Source organism: Bos taurus, chromosome 16, assembly GCF_002263795.3.
Source record: "Bos taurus isolate L1 Dominette 01449 registration number 42190680 breed Hereford chromosome 16, ARS-UCD2.0, whole genome shotgun sequence".
Taxonomy (NCBI): Eukaryota; Metazoa; Chordata; class Mammalia; order Artiodactyla; family Bovidae; genus Bos; species Bos taurus.
The window spans coordinates 66,163,135-66,184,493 of record NC_037343.1 but is presented as its reverse complement, the minus strand read 5'-3'; the positions used below and the strand labels follow the sequence as shown (position 1 = coordinate 66,184,493).

The window sequence follows — 21,359 nt, the reverse complement described above, 5'->3', positions numbered from 1 at the left end:
TTTTCAAAGACATACAAAATATACTGATATACTATTAAGCAGAAAACAAGCATGGCATAAATCTGTATATATAAGATCATCTCAACAGTTTAAATAAGCATAGTAAACAAGGCAGAAAAAAACATACTAGAATGCTAGAAGCAACAATAGCTAGAGGTGATAATATTTTCCTGCACAACAAAACTAGATATTACTCTGTAGTCAGAAAGAAAGGGGAAAAAATTTGATGAGCCACAATCTATTAATTTATATCAGTACACCCCTGAATGCCTTTTAAGTGCCTGTCATCCTGCTGGACACTGGGAGGCAGTGGAGGACACATCAAGTATAGTCTTTACCCCTCATTAATTTATCGTCCAGCAGGGGACAAAGAGACCGTAAATAAGTGACTTCTCAAAGAATTCATTATGGCAAGAGCAAACTATAAACATCTCAGAGTTTCCATAGGTGTTTCACCTGAGTCTTCCCTTGGTTTTATTTTCTTTGCTCTTTCTACAACAAGATTGCCTATCTTTATTTACCTGTTAATAAATAGCAATAAGACAAAACTTTAATAGGACCCTGTTTGGCACTTATTAGCATATCATATAAGATATTAACTGTAGTAAAGAAAAATCAGGAAAACAACAAATGAAAGAAAGTTTTAATAGGACCCTCTAGTTTTCTGAGCATTTTAAAATTCCTATTTGTTCTTCACAACAGTCCTGTGTGGCATATTTCATAGCAATCTATATACCATGGTCCATATGGTCATTAAATAATGAAAACTCAGCATTATAATACCTTTAATTATTCCTACTATTTCCCAAGTTCTCTAGTTGTAGCCACAATCTGTTAAATTAACAAGGTTTTAGAGCCATATCAATTCAATAAGATACATATTCTCTTCATGGGTAATATGCAAAGATAATTTATCCAAAATGATTAAATCAGCCTCATAACCTCTTCTATTACTGTATGTAATGAAGTTATGTATCTTGTAAGGGTGTGTCAAAATCAAATTATTTGAGATGCAAATTAACATTTTTGTTGAAAGTAGTATTTACATAGTATAGAATTCTGATAAGATTTTTTTATTTCACTCAACTTTTTCTTAAATTTATACAAATATTAAGAAAATCATATCTGTGATTTAGCTATAAATATGCGACTACAAAACAGTACTAAACAAAATAAAGGATTCTGCAAATCTAAATATTCAGTCTCACAATTCAAAGCTAAAAAATATACCAAGAAAAAGGGAAAATTTACCTTTTCAGTTCTTGTCTTCTTTTCATATTACAGTACAGAATATCTGCAAGATCTGATTTCTGAAAGAAAAAAGGTATTACTTAGGAAATATAAATTGTGAACTGAGGAAAGAGATTGGGAGACAGTATTTTTCCATACCTATATGTTAGTGAATATGTTAGAGACAGCCTGGGACCTGGGACCCTTTACTGTAACTGCTGCAACACTTGCACCTGGACAGGCCTCTTCTCCAGCAACAAAATACAAAGAAACTATATGAGACTAAAAATAATTGTGTGCATGCTCAGGTGGGGCAAATTATGGACAAAAGACACAAAAAGACCGAAAAACTGCTACTCGTGAGGAGCCAGGAGCAAAAAGCAGGGTACTAAGCATGCCTCCCGCAGTTCCTACCACCAGAAAGGTGGGAAAAACACCTCACCCTTCCAGCCCTAAGTCTGTGCACACCCCTAACTTCACCCCATATAACCAGCTAGAGCCAAGATGGCAAAGAGAGAAGGTGCCACAAATAGTGCACTTACCAGATGCTGGTGGTGACCATGACACCCAGGTGGACAGGAGGAACCTCCGAGCAATGGGGTAGAATATAGTGGGGAGCGAGGGGGAAGGGGCAGAGGCTGGACAGGACCGATTCCCCTGAGGAGCAGCTCAGGGAGAGCAGTTCCCAGGCCTTGAGAGGCACACTTACCTCAAGGGAATCAGCGGGGAGAGACCCTCGGAGGTCAGAAGATCAGGGGAATGTACCTGGAACCTACTCGACCCTGGGAAGCCTGCTGAAGCCAGGGGCCTGATCCTCTGTACTCTGAGGATTCCAGAGCCCCTCCAGGCCAGGCTGAGCTTAGGCAACCTGCACCCCATCCCCACCCAGGGCCTTTATCTGCAGCATGGGCCCTGAACATAGGGCCCACCCCCACCTAAGCCCTGCCCTTCAACAGCCAAGACTTTTTCCAGCTTTTGTTCTCTTTTCTCTTTTTTTTTCCTATTGCAGTTATGTTTTAGCTTTTATGTTTTAGTTTACTTCTATCTTTATTTTTTCTAATATATGTGTTAGTTTTTAAAATTTCACTTTTTGTTGCTGTTGTTGTTACTCTGTGTGGCTTTGTGGCTTGTAGGATCTCAGTTCATGGCCCAGAGGATGGGCCTGAGCTCCTATGGTAGGAGGGCTGAACCTGGTGGTTCTAATAGAGAACCACAGACTCCAGGGAATATTCATTTGCGTCTCTTGTAGGGGTAAGGAGTTTATATTAATATAAAGTCTCTTGGAAGTCCACATCTCAACACCAAGAGGTAGCTCTACCTAACTGCCTGCAAACTCCAGTGCTGGAAGTGAAATGAAAGTCGCTCAGTCATGTCCGACTCTTTGTGACTCCATGGACTGTAGCCCGCCAGACTCCACTGGATTCTTCAGACAAGAATACCGGAGTGGGTAGCCATTCCTTTCTTCAGGGATCTTCCCAACCCAGAGATCAAACCTGGGTCCCTTCCATTGTAGGCAGATTATTTACCTCTGAGCCACCAGGGAAACCCAAATCTCAGAGCAAACAACTAGGAAGACAGAAGCACAGTCCCACCCATCAAAAATATGTGATGACAAAAACCCAAGTTAGAAAGAAACAAGCACAATAAAAACCTACAAGACCAAACAAATGAAGAGGAAATAGACAACTTACCTGAAAAAAAATTTATGATAGTAAAAATGATTCCAAAACTCAGAAATAGAATGGAGGCACTGATCAAGAAAATACAAGAAATGTTTAACAAAGACTTAGAAGAACTAAAGAATAAACAGAGATGAACATAATAACCGAAATGAAAAATACACTAGAAGGAATCAATAGCAGAATAACTAAGGCAGAAGAATGAAAAAGTGAAATGGAAGACAGAATGTGGAAATAACAGCCAAGGAACAGGATTAAAAAAAAAAAAAGATTGAAAAAAATTAAAGACAGACCCAGAGAACTCTGCAACAACACTAAATACACTAACATTCAAAATACTGAGTCCTAGAAGAAGAAGGGAAAAGAAATGGTCTGAGAAAATATTCGAAGAGATTATAGTCAGAAACTTTCCTAACATGGGAAAGGATATAGCCACCCAAGTCTGGGAAGTACAGAGAGACCTCTGCAGGATAAACCCTAGGAGAAACACACCAAGACACATACTAATCACACTAACAAAAATCAAATACAAAGAAAAAAAAATTAAAAACAGCAAAAAATAACATACAAGGGAATTCCCATAAGGGAATCAATCTCTCAGTTGATTTTTCAGCAGAAACTCTGCAGGCCAGGTCAAAGTGGCAGGAAACAGTTATAGTGATGAAAGAGAAAAATCTATAACCAAGATTACAGCCAGCAAGGATTTCATTCAGATTTGATGGAGAAGTTAAACACAGACAACCAAAAGCTAAGAGAATTCAGCACCACCAAGCCAGCCTTACTTACTCAAGGATTTTAGCCTTCTGATTTAAGTTAGTGTCCTTGGCTCAGTGGTAAAGAATCTGCCTGCCAATGCAAGAGATGCAGGTTCAATCCCTGGGTCAGGAAGATGCCCTGGAGAAGGAAATGGCAATCTACTCCAGTATTCTTGCCTGGGAAATTCCATGGACAGTGGAGCCTGGTAGGCTACAGTGCATGGGGTCACAAAGTTGGACTCAACTTAGGGACTAAACAAAGCCAGCCTACAAAAGGTGCTAATGGAAATTCTCTAGGCAAGAAACAAAAGAGAAGAAGATGACCCACAAAAGTAAACCCAAAACAACTGCTACCCACTCTAGCATTCTCACCTGGAGAATCCCCATGGACAGAGGAGCCTGGTGGGCTACAGTCCATGAGGTCGCAAAAAGTCAGACAGGACTGAGCAACTAAGCACAGCACAGCACCATTTACAATAGCGAGGACATAAAAGCAACCTAGATGTCCATCAACAGATGAATAGATAAAGAAGATGTGGTATATATACACAATGGAATATTACTCAGCCATAAAAAGGAACTAGACTGAGTCATATGCAGTGATGTGGGTGAACCTAGAGTCTGTCAAACGTAATAAAGTAAACCAGAAAGAGAAAAACAAATATCGTACACCAACGCATATATATGGAATCTAGAAAAATGGTACTGATGAACCCATCTGTAGGGTAGGAAAAGGATGCAGACGGCAGAGCACGGACTTAAGGACATTGTGGGAGAAGGACAGGGTGGGGCACACTTAGAGAGTAACACTGATATATATATATGAAAGTGAAGAAGAACTAAAGAGCCTCTTGATGAAAGTGAAAGAGGAGAGTGAAAAAGTTGGCTTAAAGCTCAACATTCAGAAAACGAAGATCATGGCATCCAGTCCTATCACTTCATGGCAAATAGATGGGGCAACAGTGGAAACAGTGGCTGACTTTATTTTTCTGGGCTCCAAAATCACTGCAGTTGGTGACTGCAGCCATGAAATTAAAAGACGCTTACTCCTTGGAAGAAAAGTTATGACCAACCTAGACGCACATTCAAAAGCAGAGACATCACTTTGCCAACAAAGGTCTGTCTAGTCAAGGCTATGGTTTTTCCAGTGGTCATGTATGGATGTGAGAGTTGTACTATAAGGAAAGCTGAGCGCCAAAGAATTGATGCTTTTGAACTGTGGTGTTGGAGAAGACTCTTGAGAGTCCCTTGGACTGCAAGGAGATCCAATCAGTCCATCCTAAAGGAAATCAGTCCTGAATGTTTATTGGAAGGACTGATGTTGAAGCTGAAGCTCCAATACTTTGGCCACCTGATGCGAAGACTCATATGAAAAGACCATGATGCTGGGAAAAATTGAGGGCAGGAGGAGAAGGGGACGACAGAGGACGAGATGGTTGGATGGCATTACCGACTCAATGGACATGAGTCTGAATAAACTCTGGGACTTAGTGATAGACAGGGAGGCCTGGTATGCTGAAGTCCATGGGGTAACTAAGAGTGGGACACGATTGAGCGACTGAACTGAATTGAACTGAACCATATGTAAAACAGATATCTAGTGGGAGGTTGCTATATACTACAGGGAACTCAACTCCATGCTCTATGATGACCTAGAGGAGTGGGACTGGGGTGGGGTGGGAGGGAGGCTCAAGAGGGAGGGGATATATGTATACATATACCTGATTCACGTTGTTATACAGCAGAAACTAATACAACATTGTAAAGCAATTTTACTCTAATTTTTAAAAAATAAATTTAAAAAAGAAACAAGGCAGCTCCCACCTCAGTGACTGAGAAAGCAAAGGAACTGTTCCTTGTTCTCCCTCTCCTGGCTGCAGCAGGCACCCCATTGAAATCTTACCTGAACTTCTTATCTGACATCTGATCACTTTCTGTTGACTATGGGCAGGCCAACAACCCTGGTTGGTATCAGGTTGACACAATAATTTTCTTAATCCTTGCAATAATCTCGTGAGACAGATATTATTAGTATCTCATTTTACAGACAAAGTACCCAAGGCTCAAATAGAGCAAAATATTCTCAACGTTACAGAGGAAGTTAGTCGCAGAGCCATGATCTGAAACCAGATTTCTCTACCCTTTCTATTCTACCACCCTGTCTCTCTCTAGGGGCAGAGGGCTACAGACAATAAAAATAACAGAGAAAGAGGATATAGTCCCTGTCCTAAAGAACTCAGAGTAAAGCAGTCCCTGTCCTAAAGAGCTCAGAGTAAAGCAAAGGGAAAAAGTAGAAAGAAATACAAGGATATATACAATAAACAATAAAATAAAGCAGAACAATAAACATTAAGTTGTAAAAGAGTTTAAAAGATCAAAACCCCAAAGTTGGGATGTTCCAAGGAAAAAAAGTAGGCCAAAAATATGCTAAAGGTTGAGCATATATTGAATAAAGATAAATGCATAAAAGAAAAAGGCATTCTCCATTAAAAATGCTTAGGCATTCTAAGAAGCTGGAGACGACTGGTATAAATTCAGCAGATAGAAAATAAACTAGCCTACCTAGAAGGGCTGTTTTGAGAAAGAAGAAAAATGAAAACTGGATACTTAAGGTATGACCAAATTTAAAAGGGTCCTGACTCTTTCTGACCCCATGGACTATACAGTCCATGGAATTCTCCAAGCCAGAATACTGGAGTGAGTAGGTATTCCCTTCTCCAGGGGATCATCCCAAACCAGGGATCGAACTCAGGTCTCCCGCACTGCAGGCGGATTCTTACCAGCTGAGCCACCAGGGAAGCCCAAATGGTAAACTAAAAAACTAAGTGAAGATTTTTCAACAGAGGAGAAATATGATGAAATCAGTGTTTTAAGAAGGTTAATACAGCAAGAATTGTAACAGCAGTTCCATTATGTGAAAACAAACTCTTAAAAACCCAAATCTGCATTCATGGAACTTTCACAACTGCCGGGGTCCAGCCCCAGCAGGATCCAGGGGTACCCTCAGGATGATGGCTTAGGCAATAAGGATAGCAAAGCGGAGAGATCAGAGGCTTGATCTTCCTTGATTAACACAGAAAGCCAATAAAGCTCCTGTGCCCCAAGGAGTCATCCTGAAAGAAGAACAGAGAGAGAAAAGGAGAGAAAAGAACGACATGGGGAGACCAAGCTTCGGTGAGCGAGGCCCATAACTTTATTTTCAAAAGGAACTTTTATCCCTTGACTTGTACACAGAGGGAAATGAAAGATGAAGTCATACAGAGTCAGCCGAAACACTACATAAAACCAGGATTTTTTATGCATACCTTTCCCATAAACAATGTTGTGTACATTATCTTCTAGCCTTGGAGGCCTGTGGACATTTTATGACTCTTTTTTGATAAAGGCTGCTCAACCAGAAAACTTATTTTCCCTTGAAGTGTTTTTTCTTTACATTTCTAATCTATGTCAGCCTCAGAAAGTGCTAAACAGAGTTACATTCTCATGGAGCAAAGGTGCAGTAAGTTACAACAAAGAAAGAACCAATTAGCTCAAAGGTCTGATGTGGTTAATTCCAAGGCTGTTACTTGTTTTCCTTACATTCCAACTATGTTAACCAACGCACTCCCAGGTGCACAATGGATAAGGGATATGGGCACTTGGCAGCAAGCATTGGCCCAATAATGAAGCCCTTTACCAGTACTATCTATTCTAATAATTTTTCATCCCTTAAAGGACTCTATGCTCATTAGGACTTTTAGAATGTTTTGGCTTCCCGTGCCTTTCAAGGTTGGGGAGTTGTGAACAATCATGTGTGTTAATTGCAAGAATATGGATAAACCTGTCAGGCAAGCTAGAAAGCCATCAGAGGGGTTAAAATAGAAATATTCCTTTCATGCCCAGGAGACTTATTAACTAAAGCTCTAAGTTGACTTTTTCCAGAGAAAGGTGGTCGGGGATAGCCCCCTGTTAATGTCAGAAGAGTTGGTGAAAGGCATAATATAATAAACAGTAGACAGATTCTAGTTTTGGGGTAGATGCTGAAGCAGATTCAGGGGGTCCCTCGAGCCATGATCTGCCTTGCTTGTCATGGCTCTTCCACATGACCTTGTCATGGGTGGGATCTCCCGGGTGGCTCCCGGCACACAACTATTTTCTCTTATTACCTACAACAACTGTGCAGCAATCTTCATATACGCCTAACTCTTCCCTTGAATGTGGTGAGCACTTCGCAACCATCCATGTACCAGGTTGATGTGTTTAGTCTGCTGTCACTGTTCCATATTATTTGGCAGACAGTGGAAAAAAATCTGGACTTCACTTTGTTGCTGCAAACAATTTTGTGTCCTTTCACAAGTCACTTAACTTTCTGGATCTCAATTTCTGAATCTGAAAATGCAAACACTATCTCTGCCCTGGTGACTTCAAAATGAAATTGTAAAGACAAATTTAACCACATACAGGAAAAGACTTAAAAATTGTCTAAATATATATTTACGTTGTCTAATCCCACATGATAGGATCTATTAGCACAAAGGAAGAATTTGATAAATGCTTTTCGGTGAGCAGCAGGGAAAAGCTGCTTTTCCATCTATCGGCTATCAAAAAGCACGTATAATATCAAGAAAAAATTAATGGAAAAGTAGTAGGGGAGTTTATATCATAAAGCTTTCAATTGTACATTAAAACTTTAACATAATTTTTAGAGTTAGTTACAGTATCTAAATACTCACTAGTTTTCTCTTCTCTGATGACACTGATCTTACAGAGCAAGTTGAACAAGGAGAACTTACTGATGCTTTTTTCTCTCTCTTATCCTAAGAATGTCATTTGGAAAAAAAGAAAAGCACAAAATAAAGCACAGTGTAAGACAGCATTCTTTTATCAATGTCGTTGTAAATCAAGATTCCTTCTGCATTAATAATAAGTTTCAGAAGAGAACAATGTTTATTTATTTATTTAGCTGTATTGGGTCTTTGTTGCTGTGCACAGGCTTTCTCTAGTTGCAGAGAGCAGGGACTATTCTCTAGTTGTGGTAGGAGAGCCTTCTCACTGCAGTGGCTTCTCTTGTTACAGAGAAAAAGCTCTAGGTGCGAGGGCTTCAGTAGCTGCAACACCTAGGCTCAGCAGTTGTGCTGCACAGGCAGCAGTTATGGCTCTCAGGCTCTGGAGCAAGTTGGGCTCAGTAGCTGCGGCTTACAGGCTTAGTTGCTCTTTGGCATGTGGAATCTTCCCGGACCAGGGATCAGAACCGTGTCCCCTCCATTGGTAGTTGGGTTCTTATTCACCATACCACCAGGGAAGTCCGGGAACAATGTTTAAAGGCATACAAACATTGGTAAGAGGAAAGGAGACTTAACTAGAAATCAGAAGATCTAAGTGGTCTTGAATTAGGAATGAGATGGGATAGAAGTGGGCTTCTCTGGTGGCTCACATGTTAAAGAATCTGCTTGCAATGCAGGAGACCTGGGTTCAATTCCTGAGTCAGGAAGATCCCTTGAAGAACGGAATGGAGAATTCCACGGACAGAGGAGGCTGGTGGGCTACAGTCCATGGAGTTGTAAGAGTTGGACGTGACTGAGTGACTAACACTTTTAATTTTTCACTTTCACTTGGGATAGAGGTAATATAGCAGAAAGTTGCAGACAGCTCACATAAGGACATTGGGAAATGGTACTACCATAGTGATACTTAGTCTTCTACAAAGCAAAACCATATACCCAGTTATTTTTTCAGTGGCTCCTGAATTCAACAGACCCAGGAGAAACGTATTTCAAGTACTTACCGTGTATCAAAGACACTTTTCTAGACAGTGAGAACAGATTAGTGAAAAAAAAATAAAAGTCCCTGCTGTCATACAGGTTACACCTACTGCAGGTTTAACTTACAAATAAGTTAAGTAATATATTTAGTGTATCAGATGATGCTATTAAAAAAATAATAATAATAAAGCAGAAAAAGGGGTCAGGAAGGGCTGGGAGGCAAGGGTGAGGCTGGTGCAATTTTAAACAAAGTAGTCAAAATGGGTCCCCACCGGTAATTTGACACCTGTACGGAGACCTAATGAAATGAAGGAACAAACCCTGTGAGTAGCTAGGGAAAGTTAAAGGGAGTAACAGCAAGCACAAAGCAGGAATGTGCCTGGCTTACTGGAGCAGCAATAAGGAAGCCAAGGAGTGCAGAAAGCAAAGGGAGAATGAAATGGAGATGAGATAGTGACAGTAATGTGTTTTCTGTCCCAGCAAAGACATTAACTTTTTCTCTGAAGTGGAAAATCACTAGAAAATATTGAGCAGAAGAGTGACATGATTTAACATTTTAATAGGATCACTGTGCCTGTTATGGTGAGTGCACAAGAAGGCAAAGGTAGAAAGCAAGCTGTTTGCCTGGATCATGGTGATAGCAGTGGGAGTGGGAGTCACACTCAGCTGACAGAATTTGCTGATAGATGGGATGCAGGCAGAGCATGATGCCCAGGGTTTTGGTCCAAGCAACTTAAAGAATGTAACTGCAATTTACCACATTGAGAACACTGAGGCTGGGCACTTGCGAGAGTACAGTTTAAGAGGAGAAAGAGCCAAAAAGGATGCTGCCAAGCCTCAGTTTCTTCATTTGTATAATTGGGATAATAATAGTACCTACCTCATAGAGTTGAGAGGAATAAATAAAATAATGAAGGAAAAGAAAAACAAATGACTCTTTCTCGGTCAGAAGAACAAAATATTTACATAACTTGTTTTAACACTGAGGTATATTTTTTTCATCACACAAAAATAAAACTGCAAAACAGGGTATCTTTAGGTCAATAAGTCAAAATTCTTACTTCAATATTGGATGATGGGGTGGTGCCTTTTCTCCGAGACGTCTCCTTTTTTTCACAAGATTCTTTGTTGGACATTTTGCAAAGCTAAAAGAAACATCAAAAACACATTATGTGTGTGGGTTTTTTTTTTAACCATTGCTATAACAAAAACATTAGAAATCATACTTTTTTCAGTTTCTTAAAGATTGGAGCTTTATAAAAATAATTTTTGTATTTTACCCATTCTCAACATGATAGGATTGTCTCATTGTTCCACTTTACTTATATTCTGCCTCATGACCTGTTTCCTTCCATCAGTGTGGGGATGGTCACCTTTTAAGAAAGACTCTCAAAAGTATGCCTTTAAGGCAAACTTCTCTCTCTAGCGTCACATTTCCATTTTCAATTGCCTGCAGGACTATTATATTTTGCCCCAACCACACCTCAAAACCAGTTAGTCACTAAATCTTCATTTTCTCAACATACGCTCCATCTCTCACTGAGTGAGATGTCGGCAAAACACGTACATTTTTTGAGTCCTAGTTCCACTATGTGTAAAATAGAGATAACTCATCCAAGAGGGTTTTTTAAAAACTTAAATGAAACTATGGAATGTAAAAGCACCTTGTACAAGATAGTACACAGTTCAGTTCAGTTCAGTCACTCAGTCATGTCCAACTCTTCACAAACCCATGAATCACAGGATGCCAGGCCTCCCAGTCCGTCACCAACTCCTGGAGTTCACTCAGACTCATGTCCATTGAGTCGGTGATGCCATCCAGCCACTCATCCTCTGTCGTCCCCTTTTCCTCCTGCCCCCAATCCCTCCCAGCATGAGAGTCTTTTCCAATGAGTCAACTCTGCGCATGAGGTGGCCAAAGGACTGGAGTTTCAGCTTTAGCATCAGTCCTTCCAAAGAACACCCAGGGCTCATCTCCTTTAGAATGGACTGGTTGGATCTCCTTGCAGTCCAAGGGACTCTCAAGAGTCTTCTCCAACACCACAGTTCAAAAGCATCAATTCTTCGGCGCTCAGCTTTCTTCACAGTCCAACTCTCACATCCATACATGACTACTGGAAAAACCATAGGCTTGACTAGACGGACCTTTGTTGGCAAAGTAATGTCTCTGCTAGATCTAGGTTGATCATAACTTTTCTTCGAAGGAGTAAGCGTCTTTTAATTTCATGGCTTCAGTCACCATCTGCAGTGATTTTGGAGCCCCCCAAAAATAAAGTCTGACATGGTTTCCCCATCTATTCCCCATGAAGCGATGGGACCAGATGCCATGATCTTTGTTTTCTGAATGTTGAGCTTTAAGCCAATTATTTCACTCTCCTCTTTCACTTTCATCAAGAGGCTCTTTAGTTTCTCTTCATTTCTGCCATAAGGGTGGTGTCATCTGCATAGCTGAGGTTATTGATATTTCTCCCGGCAATCTTGATTCCAGCTTGTGATTCTTCCAGCCCAGCGTTTCTCATGATGTACTCTGCATAGAAGTTAAATAAGCAGGGTGACAATATACAGCCTTGACATACTCCTTTTCCTATTTGGAACCAGTCTGTTGTTCCATGTCCAGTTCTAACTTGACCTGCTTCCTGACCTGCATATAGGTTTCTCAAGAGGCAGGTCAGGTGGTCTGGTATTCCCATCTCTTTCAGAATTTTCCACAGTTTATTGTGACCCACACAGTCAAAGGCTTTGCTGCTATTGCTAAGTCACTTCAGTCATGTCCGACTCTGTGCGACCCCATAGACGGAAGCCCACCAGGCTCCCCCGTCCCTGGGATTCTCCAGGGAAGAACACTGGAGTGGGCTGCCATTTCCTTCTCCAATGCATGAAAGTAAAAAGTGAAAGGAAGTTGCTCAGTCGTGTCCGACTCTTAGCGACCCCATGGACTACAGCCTACCAGGCTCCTCTATCCAAGGGATTTTCCAGGCAAGAGTACTGGAGTGGGGTGCCATTGACTTCTCTTTGGCATAGTCAATAAAACAGAAATAGATGTTTTTCTGGAACTCTCTTGCTCTTTCGATGATCCAGCGGATGTTGGCAATTTGATCTCTGGTTCCTCTGCCTTTTCTAAAACCAGCTTGAACATCTGGAAGTTCACGGTTCATGTATTGCTGAAGCCTGGCTTGGAGAATTTTGAGCATTACTTTACTAGCGTGTGAGATGAGTGCAACTGTGGGGTAGTTTGAGCATTCTTTGGCAGTGCCTTTCTTTGGGATTGGAATGAAAACTGACCATTTCCAGTCCTGTGGCCACTGCTGAGTTTTCCAAATTTGCTGGTATATTGAGTGCAGAACTTTCACAGTATCATCTTTCAGGATTTGAAATAGCTCAACTGGAATTCCATCACCTCCACTAGCTTTGTTCGTAGTGATGCTTTCTAAGGCCCACTTGACTTCGCATTCCAGGATGTCTGGTTCTAGGTCAGTGATCACACCATCATGATTATCTTGGTCATAAAGATCTTTTTTGTACAGTTCTTCTGTGTATTCCTGCCACCTCTTCTTAATATCTTCTGCTTCTGTTAGGTCCATACCATTTCTGTCCTTTATCAAGCACATCTTTGCATGAAATATTCCCTTGATATCTCTAATTTTCTTGAAGAGATCTCTAGTCTTCCCCATTCTGTTGTTTTCCTCTATTTCTTTGCGTTGATCACTGAGGAAGGCTTTCTTATCTCTTCTTGCTATTCTTTGGAACTCTGCATTCAGATGCTTATATCTTTCCTTTTCTCCTCTGCTTTTTGCTTTCCTTCTTTTCACAGCTATTTGTAAGGCCTCCCCAGACAGCCATTTTGCTTTTTCCCATTTCTTTTCCATGGGGATGGTCTTGATCCCTGTCTCCTGTACAATGTCACGAACCTCCATCCATAGTTCATCAGGCACTATATCAGATCTAGTCCCTTAAATCTATTTCTCACTTCCACTGTATAATCATAAGGGATTTGATTTAGGTCATACCTGAATGGTCTAGTGGTTTTCCCTACTTTCTTCAATTTAAGTCTGAATTTTCGCAATAAGGAGCTCATGATCTGAGCCACAGTCAGCTCCTGGTCTTGTTTTTGCTGACTGTATAGAGCTTCTCCATCTTTGACTGCAAAGAATATAATCAACCTAATTTCGGTGTTGACCATCTGATGATGTCCATGTGCAGAGTCTTCTCTTGTGTTGTTGGAAGAGGGTGTTTGCTATGACCAGTGCGTTCTCTTGGCAAAATTCTATTAGCCTTTGCCATGCTTCATTCCATATTCCAAGGCCAAATTTGCCTGTTACTCCAGGTGTTTCTTGACTTCCTGCTTTTGTATTCTAGTCCCCTATAATGAAAAGGACTTCTTTTTTGGGTGTTAGTTCTAAAAGGTCTTGTAGGTCTTCATAGAACCGTTCAACTTCAGCTTCTTCAGCATTACTGGTTGGGGCATAGACTTGGATTACTGTGATACTGAATGGTTTGCCTTGGAAACGAACAGAGATCATTCTGTCGTTTTTGAGATTGCATCCAAGTACTGCATTTCAGACTCTTTTGTTGACCATGATGGCTACTCCATTTCTTCTAAGGGATTCCTGCCTGCAGTAGTATATATAATGGTCATCCTGAGTTAAATTCACTCATTCCAGTCCATTTTAGTTCACTGATTCCTAGAACGTCAATGTTCACTCTTGCCATCTCCTGTTTGACCACTTCCAATTTGCTTTGATTCATGGACCTAACATTCCAGGTTCCTATTCAATATTGCTCTTTACGGCATTGGACCTTGCTTCCATCACCAGTCACATCCACAGCTGGGTATTGTTTTTGCTTTGGCTCCATCTCTTCATTCTTTCTGGAGTTATTTCTCCACTGATCTCCAGTAGCATATTGGGCACCTGCTGACCTGGGGAGTTCCTCTTTCAGTATCCTATCATTTTGCCTTTTCATACTGTTCATGGGGTTCTCAAGGCAAGAATACTGAAGTGGTTTGCCATTCCCTTCTCCAGTGGACCACATTCTGTCAGATAGTACATAGTAGAGTCTAAAAAAATACTGGCTTCAGCAATTGTCTTTCTGCTAGACCCTGAGCTTCTTGAAGAGTACACTGTATCGAAAATTTAGGAGGTGTTCATAAATACCCTCTGAGTAAATGAGTAGGTGAATTTTTCTTTCCCAGAATAGTGATTGTTCATTCTGAGTCACTTTCAACTCTTGCTCATTGCAGTCCCTCTGTCCATTTCTTATCCCAGTCTCCCTTTTCCAGCCTGGGTCTGGATCAAGTCTATACTGCTGTTACTGACAGAAAGAAAGAAACCTGCACACAGTCATCCCCAATGGTCATAAACACTTTAAAGATAGTATATATAATCATCCTGTACTGGAACACAGAGGCCAGAGATTGGGAACATCACCAGATTTGCTGGGGCAAGAAGATAGAAAGGGGTCCACAAGCAAAGTCCAAAGGAGAGTTTATTGCTGCTAGTGATATGTATAGGACTTCCATGTGACACAGAGACGGTAAAGAACGAGCCTGCGATGCAGGAGACCAGAGTTCGATCCCTAGGTCAGGAGGATCCCCTGGAGAGGGAACGGCAACTCACTCTAGTATTCTTGCCTGATAATCCCATGGAAAGAGGAGTCTGGCAGGCTACAGTCCATGGGGTCACAAAGAGTCAGACACGACTGAACAACTAACACACACACACAACACACACACAGACAGAGTGATAAGTACTGATGCTAAGAACATAACAAAGACTAGAAACCAAGCAATTACAAGTACTCCTGGTCAAACATGATCACAGTAAGTGAAGTTCTATAAAAGAATGATCAATTACACTAAATCAAACTTGTAGAATGTTTTGAAGAATATGGAACAAAGAAAATACTGAAAACAGAAATCTAATAATAATAAAAATTAATAAAACAGTCAACATATACTTCTAATGACAGATTCTAAATTATCCAGAAATTTTGCCTTTTAAGATAATTCATGGCAATAATTAAATTCACAGTTGAGCTTCCAGATTACAGGAATAATCTTCATTTTTCTTTCTTGTTCCAAGGATCCCATTCCATGGGGAGAAAGGTATAAGGAAAAACAATAACTTCCATGAAATAAATTGCTTAAGGCAATGGGTTGGTTTTTTTACCTTTTACAATTTAAACCCTTTCATGTTGTGCTTTGAATACACACACACACACACACACATATACACAAAACCAATTTGAATCTATTATCCATAAGACAAATCAGAAAAAAAAATACTGCAGAGAGTAGACTATCAAAAGAAAAACACCTACATATGTACTGTGACAAATTATATTAGTGTACCATTCATACCAATTTTATGGAAATCAAAATATAAACTAAATGAGTGGAGATTTCCTGTGCTGGCCTGCTTCCCAATTGGCTCCTGATCTCTGCTGCCACCGTCTCTTATGAAGTTTCCTCTCACAATAAGTAGAGATGACCTGTGCAACCAACAGGATATATTTATATAATATGTGGCCAGGTCAAATAACACACTGTGGCTTCTGCCTTTCTCTGTCTTGAATTGTTCACCCTAGGAAAAGCCAGCCACCATATCATGAAGACATTCAAGTAACCCTAGGAAAAGCCCACCAAGGAAGAGCGGAAACCTTTTGCCAAAAATGAATGGACTTATAGGCGTGTGAGTTGGCCACCCTTGAAGCTGATCCTGCAGCCTTAATCAAGCATCCACTAGGCAGCATCCCTTGCAAGTATCTCACTGCAATGTGATGAGAGACCCTAAGGCAGATACACCCAGAAAGCCATTTCTGAATTCCTGACTCATATCTACTGTGGGGTAAGAAGTGTATTTGGTTGTCTTAAGCCATAAAGTTTTGAAGAACTTACGCAGTAATAGATGAGTAATATACTCAATATAATTTTTCAAACTTTGAAGATGCCTTCTTTAGGATGGCTCAAGAGCAGGGACCATGCTTGGGAATTCTGATTAAAATTCCACAGAATACACAGACTAAAAATCTAGCCCTTTTCATCTTCTGGTTTTCAACTGGTATTAATGAAATTGACATCCTAAATCAAGCTTTCAATTAACCATCCATTCTTTCACAAATTAAAACATCACTGGTTCCTAGATGATGCATAAATATCCACTACTCATGCCTGCAAACTATAATGTTATTTTCTCATTTTTAATTAACTGTTAAGACCAGTGAGGCAGTATATACATCCAGGAATAGTAGTTAAAACTTGTGGATGGGGCCACTAAGAGGGCTTTAGAATCACAATTCACAAAAACTTCCATGGGATAAATTGTTTAACTGGGGAGGAGAGGAGGGGGAAACCCCTCCACATATACTTTCTAAGTTCTGGGAGGGAGGACCACATTCCTGTTTTGAGTTTCGAAATGCCAAAAAAAGCACACTCGCTCTCCCCTGGGTACTGAAAACAAATAGAAAATAAACAGACCAAGAAGAAAACTATTAAGTATCACTTTTATTAACTAGGAAAACCGAACGGGAAGTGCGAATAGCTGAGACTAAAAGAAGACTCCCTCTCCCTTCCTGCTTCCTGTAAAATTCGGACCAGTGTAGGCAGAGCAGTCAGAAAACAAGGCATTCCTCTTGCCTCCCGCAGTGGCCTTGAAGGAGCGCGCCTTAAACTCAAGCAGGCTCGGAGAGTAAAGAGAAGTACGGAGGCCTGGAAACTTAACAGACGCCTTGAGGAATCTGAATCGCATCAGTCAAGTGCCCTGAAGCTCCACACATTCAGGAGCCTTGGATATTAAAAGCCTAAATGTAAGCATAGGCTCTTCTCCCCACTCCTGGGCCCCAGCAATTCACCATCCACAGGAATCTTACAGCCACAGCGCGGCGCTGCTATTGGGAATACGTAGGTTAAAACAAAATTAAAAGGAAAAGAGTGTTCAGATCATGGTATGATCTGAAGAACAGACCCCCATGTGGAAGTCCACCTAACTGACAAGCGGCCCAGAAACCGCCTAATCCCGCGGACTCGGTTAGAAACACACTGCACCCAACCCGTGGCGAGAGGCTGCCCGGAAGGCAGAGCCGGGCCAGAACCACACCCTTCACAGAGCAGGCTCAACTCCGGGTCCGCCCACAGAGTCGCCCCGCCCAGGCTCGAGAGGCCCCCGAATCCTCCGTCCGTCCCGCCGGCTGCCCCCTTTCGGTCCCGGAGTGAGGCATGGAGAGTACCCACCGAAACGTCAACTAACCCCTCGGCTTCCCTACGTTACTTACCAGAGGCCGCGCCGGTTGCGATTTGGGACGCCCAAACCCTGAGAAAGGGACCCCGAGCGCGACGCCCGCTGGGAAATGTAGTTCTGCGCTCGGAAGGTAGCTGGCGCTCGAACGCTCCGGAGCATTTGTTTGAAGTGAAGTGAAGGCGCTCAGTCGTGTCCGACTCTTTGCGACCCCATGGACTGTAGCCTACCAGGCTCCTCTGTCCATGGGATGTTCCAGGAACGTTTGTTTAGCTTTGCATTTACTTCCTCCAAGCCCTTGGCACCACCCCCCCGCCCCGCTCCGCCCCGAGCGGCGCGGTGCACTCTGGGTATTGTAGTTTTGATTGCGTTCGGTGGTTGACGGCTAGAACGGAGACGCACGGTGGAAACGGAACTCTCTGACCTCATTGGACGCCATCCCCCAGCATGCTCCTGCGCAGGCGGGGCTGTCGTCGTAACGCCTCGGGGAAAAGGAAGCGGACGGGACCGCGAATCGCTGCCTGTGGCTTTTAATTTTTCTGCTGACTGGATTTGGTCACTGATTCTTCATCTTTTGTCTGTTGCACGCATCTCGCCCTCCCCATTTGCTTCCCCACTTCTCGGATCCGGCCCTCTGGGCTTTCACGCCATTTCTCTCACTCCGCAGTGAGCCCCTGCTGGTCCCCGGGCGGGCCTGGCAAGGAGGCGGTAACTATGGAGAATATGGCGGAGGAGGAGCTGCTGCCCCAGGAGAAGGTGGAGGTGGTCCAGGTCCCGGTCCCGACCCCGACCCCGGACTCGGCTCGGGTCCCAGCACCGGCCCCGGATTCGGCTCCGGTCTCGGCCTCGACCCCGGCCCCGGCCTCGGCTCCGACTCCGGCCTCGGCTCCAGTCCCAGCCCCTGCCCTGGCCCAGGCTTCGGCCCTGTCCCCGTCCCTAGCCTCTGCCCCTGATGAGGCTGAAAGCAGTAAGTGCAGGGAGGCCCAGATCTTTCTGCCGCAGGAGGAGCAAGAAAGTGCGCCTTGCTGGGGAGTAGGGGAGGCCCTTCTTCACTGGAATGGTTTTTACGGGGGAAAAGGCAGTTTTAGCGAAATGGGGGGAGGAACGAGGGACCCGTATAGCGGTAAAAACGGGTACAGGGTGGGGGACGGCATCTCCACAAACCTCGGGGATCTCACAGGGAATGATCTGTGGAGGCCAGTGGTGCTGCAGGTGGAAGGAAATAATGGGATCGTGGACGTCTTCTTTAAAGGAGGTCTTTTTCTGGTACAGAAATTAGAAGTTACACCACATTTGGTAGTTTCCCTCTCAGCCCTGTCTGCCATATTTCCCTGTGTCCTTTAAAATATGATAGAGTAACCGAGTTTACTGTAGTAGGTGCTAACTGCCAAGATTTAGAAACCGTTGCTGTCAATTAGGTTTTATGTCTAGAAATAGACACGAGATGGGGTTTTTCTCATTTTTTCTTTAGCAGCTTGCCTCCAAAAAGAATTTGGGGCTGACGAGTAGTTTAAGATAGAGTGACTAAATTATAGTTGTTTTCCCTCAGACGTAAATACGCATTGAGTTTTGTACGTTTCTCCAAGTCGGCTGTCGAAAATTAATAGCCTGTATTAATTGTGCTTGCATGTTTTATAAGTGATGGTTTATTAGGCCATAAAAGAATTTAAAAGATTGATAAGTAACACTTTATCAAGAATCGTCTGAACATTTTTAAACGTAAGCTCTGAGAAACTTTTCTTTAAAAATTTTGTCCCCAGATTGACCTTTATGCTTTTTCTGAATCATAACAACAAAAATCTTAATTTGTTGTCTTTCCTACTTCTAAGCCAGTTTTGAGGTTAATGTGTAAAAAAAAAAACACATTTCAGTAGTTATAATCTAATAGAATTATTTCTGCAATTTTTAAACAACATACAGATTGCTAAAGAGTAGGGTGGATCACAGAAAAGACCAAGGTCAGAATGCCTCAGGTGGGCCTCTCCTCATCCCGGAAGATCAAAGCTAGTTAAGTGCTAAATAAGGCCAATTGTTTCTTCCGCAACTGCAATGGGGGAAGAGCAGATAAACTCCAGAGTAAGATATCCTCCTAAACTCACCTCTAGATACGGTCTTTTTATGTGCTTGAGCAGCTTTAGGGGATGTATGCTTTCTCCATCTCCCTACCATCATGAATATGTTAAACATAGTTTGGGAAGATTTATTCAGATATTCCAGAATTTATGAGTATTTAAAGAATGTGTGATGTTTGAAAAACCTGAAAATGCATTTCTGGAACAAATAGTGATTAAGAAATTGGAAATGCATTAGAAACATATTAATCACATTTTGAAAATTATTTTTAGATGGTCTAGTTAGCCCTTTGAAATCAGTCTCATATAGGCAAGATGAAGATGGCATATCTGAAGTAGAATTGAAAATTGAGGAAGAAAAAGAAGTTTTAAAAGAACCGCCTAGCATCTTGGAATCATCTGATTTAATAAGAGGTTTGCCTATTGACTTCTAGATTATTAGCGAGTTACAAAAAGATCGAGTGATTTTAAGTACAGATTGATATCTACTGTCTTGAACCAGAAAGTGACTTTAGAGATGTGCTTAGGCGTTTTCATGAATCTTTAGACAGATCTTTAGAGTTTTCTTCAGTAGTGGACTACAGGATTTTCAGTTTTCTAACTTACTGGGCCCCTTTCACTTACTCTGTACTACCTAGTAGTTAGAATGATTGCAATAAACACGTCGTTAGTAGTACTATGTATCTTGTTTGACACACACAGATCTTTGAAGTATGGAAGCCAGTGATTTCAAATTAAATAGGTTGGTTTGTACATATGTAATGAATGTACAGATTCATTGCCTGAATCTTACTGTCTGGGCCGGTAATTAAAAGTTTTCATCAAATGGGAAAACAGTTTATCTGTTTATAGAAAGTGCCTCATTGTAAGTCATTTGAACAATACCTGATATATTGGTATATATCAGGTATATATATATATATATATACCTTATATATATAACAATGTTGCTGTTTGTTGCTGTTTGTGTTTCTCATTTTGGAATTAGGTAAAATATATTTTAATAAATTTTAACAGGAATGTCTGATAGGGCTGAATTGAATTCCAAAATTTTGACTCAGTGTGCTACTGCACCCAAAAAGACTAATGATTTTTTTTTTTTTTAAACCAGTGCCTGCTGTGTGCAGGTTACTGCACTAGGCATTTAACATAGCCCTTGGCTTCTTACTGCTTATTTGTAGATGAGACAAACAAGAATGTAGATTATATAGAAGAGAAACAAAGCAACTGGGAGTGAAGCTTGGAGAGAATAGGCAGGAAGACAGCAGTGTGGAGAAATTATATAATCTAATTATGTAATATTAAGCCTTGTGGTTTATCCCATTGACTCCTAACTCATTGGAAATCTTTTCCTATCAGTTACCATCTCTGAGTCATATATTCAGAATTCTACTTTGTTTTTTTTGTTTTTTTTAGAATTCTACTTTGTTAACATTTCTTTCCATAGGGCTACAATATTCAGGTCTCTCCATCCTTAAAAAGAAAGAAGCAAGTTAAAATCCCATCTCTTTTTTTTTTTTAAATACTAGCAGATTTCTTGAAAAAAGTAATCTATGCTGATTTTCTGTACTTCATTTCTCTTTCCAGTTCTATTTGTACTCTAAAAACGCCTCACTGAACCTTCTTAAAGGTCTCCAGAAACTTACTAAAT

At 41.4% G+C, this 21,359-nt stretch overlaps 2 protein-coding genes across 4 annotated transcripts in view; one reads left to right on the top strand and one right to left on the bottom strand.

Annotated features, from left to right (window-relative positions):
* The window catches only part of SWT1 (SWT1 RNA endoribonuclease homolog), a 107,542-nt gene extending 89,584 nt beyond the window's left edge, over window positions 1-17,958 (bottom strand). Inside the window, 4 exon segments of the mRNA XM_003587114.6 lie at window positions 1,252-1,310; window positions 8,377-8,460; window positions 10,467-10,550; window positions 17,674-17,958. Of these exon segments, the coding sequence (XP_003587162.2) occupies window positions 1,252-1,310; window positions 8,377-8,460; window positions 10,467-10,541 (218 nt within the window). The 5' untranslated portion in view covers window positions 10,542-10,550; window positions 17,674-17,958.
* A 45-nt stretch (window positions 17,959-18,003) lies between these two features.
* TRMT1L (tRNA methyltransferase 1 like) overlaps window positions 18,004-21,359 on the top strand; it is a 34,708-nt gene continuing 31,352 nt past the window's right edge. For 2 of the 3 annotated variants that reach the window (XM_024976424.2, XM_005217380.5), the window contains exons 1-2: window positions 18,112-18,603; window positions 19,982-20,122. In XM_024976424.2, the coding sequence (XP_024832192.1) occupies window positions 18,351-18,603; window positions 19,982-20,122 (394 nt within the window). In that variant the 5' untranslated portion in view covers window positions 18,112-18,350. 3 annotated transcript variants of the gene reach the window in all.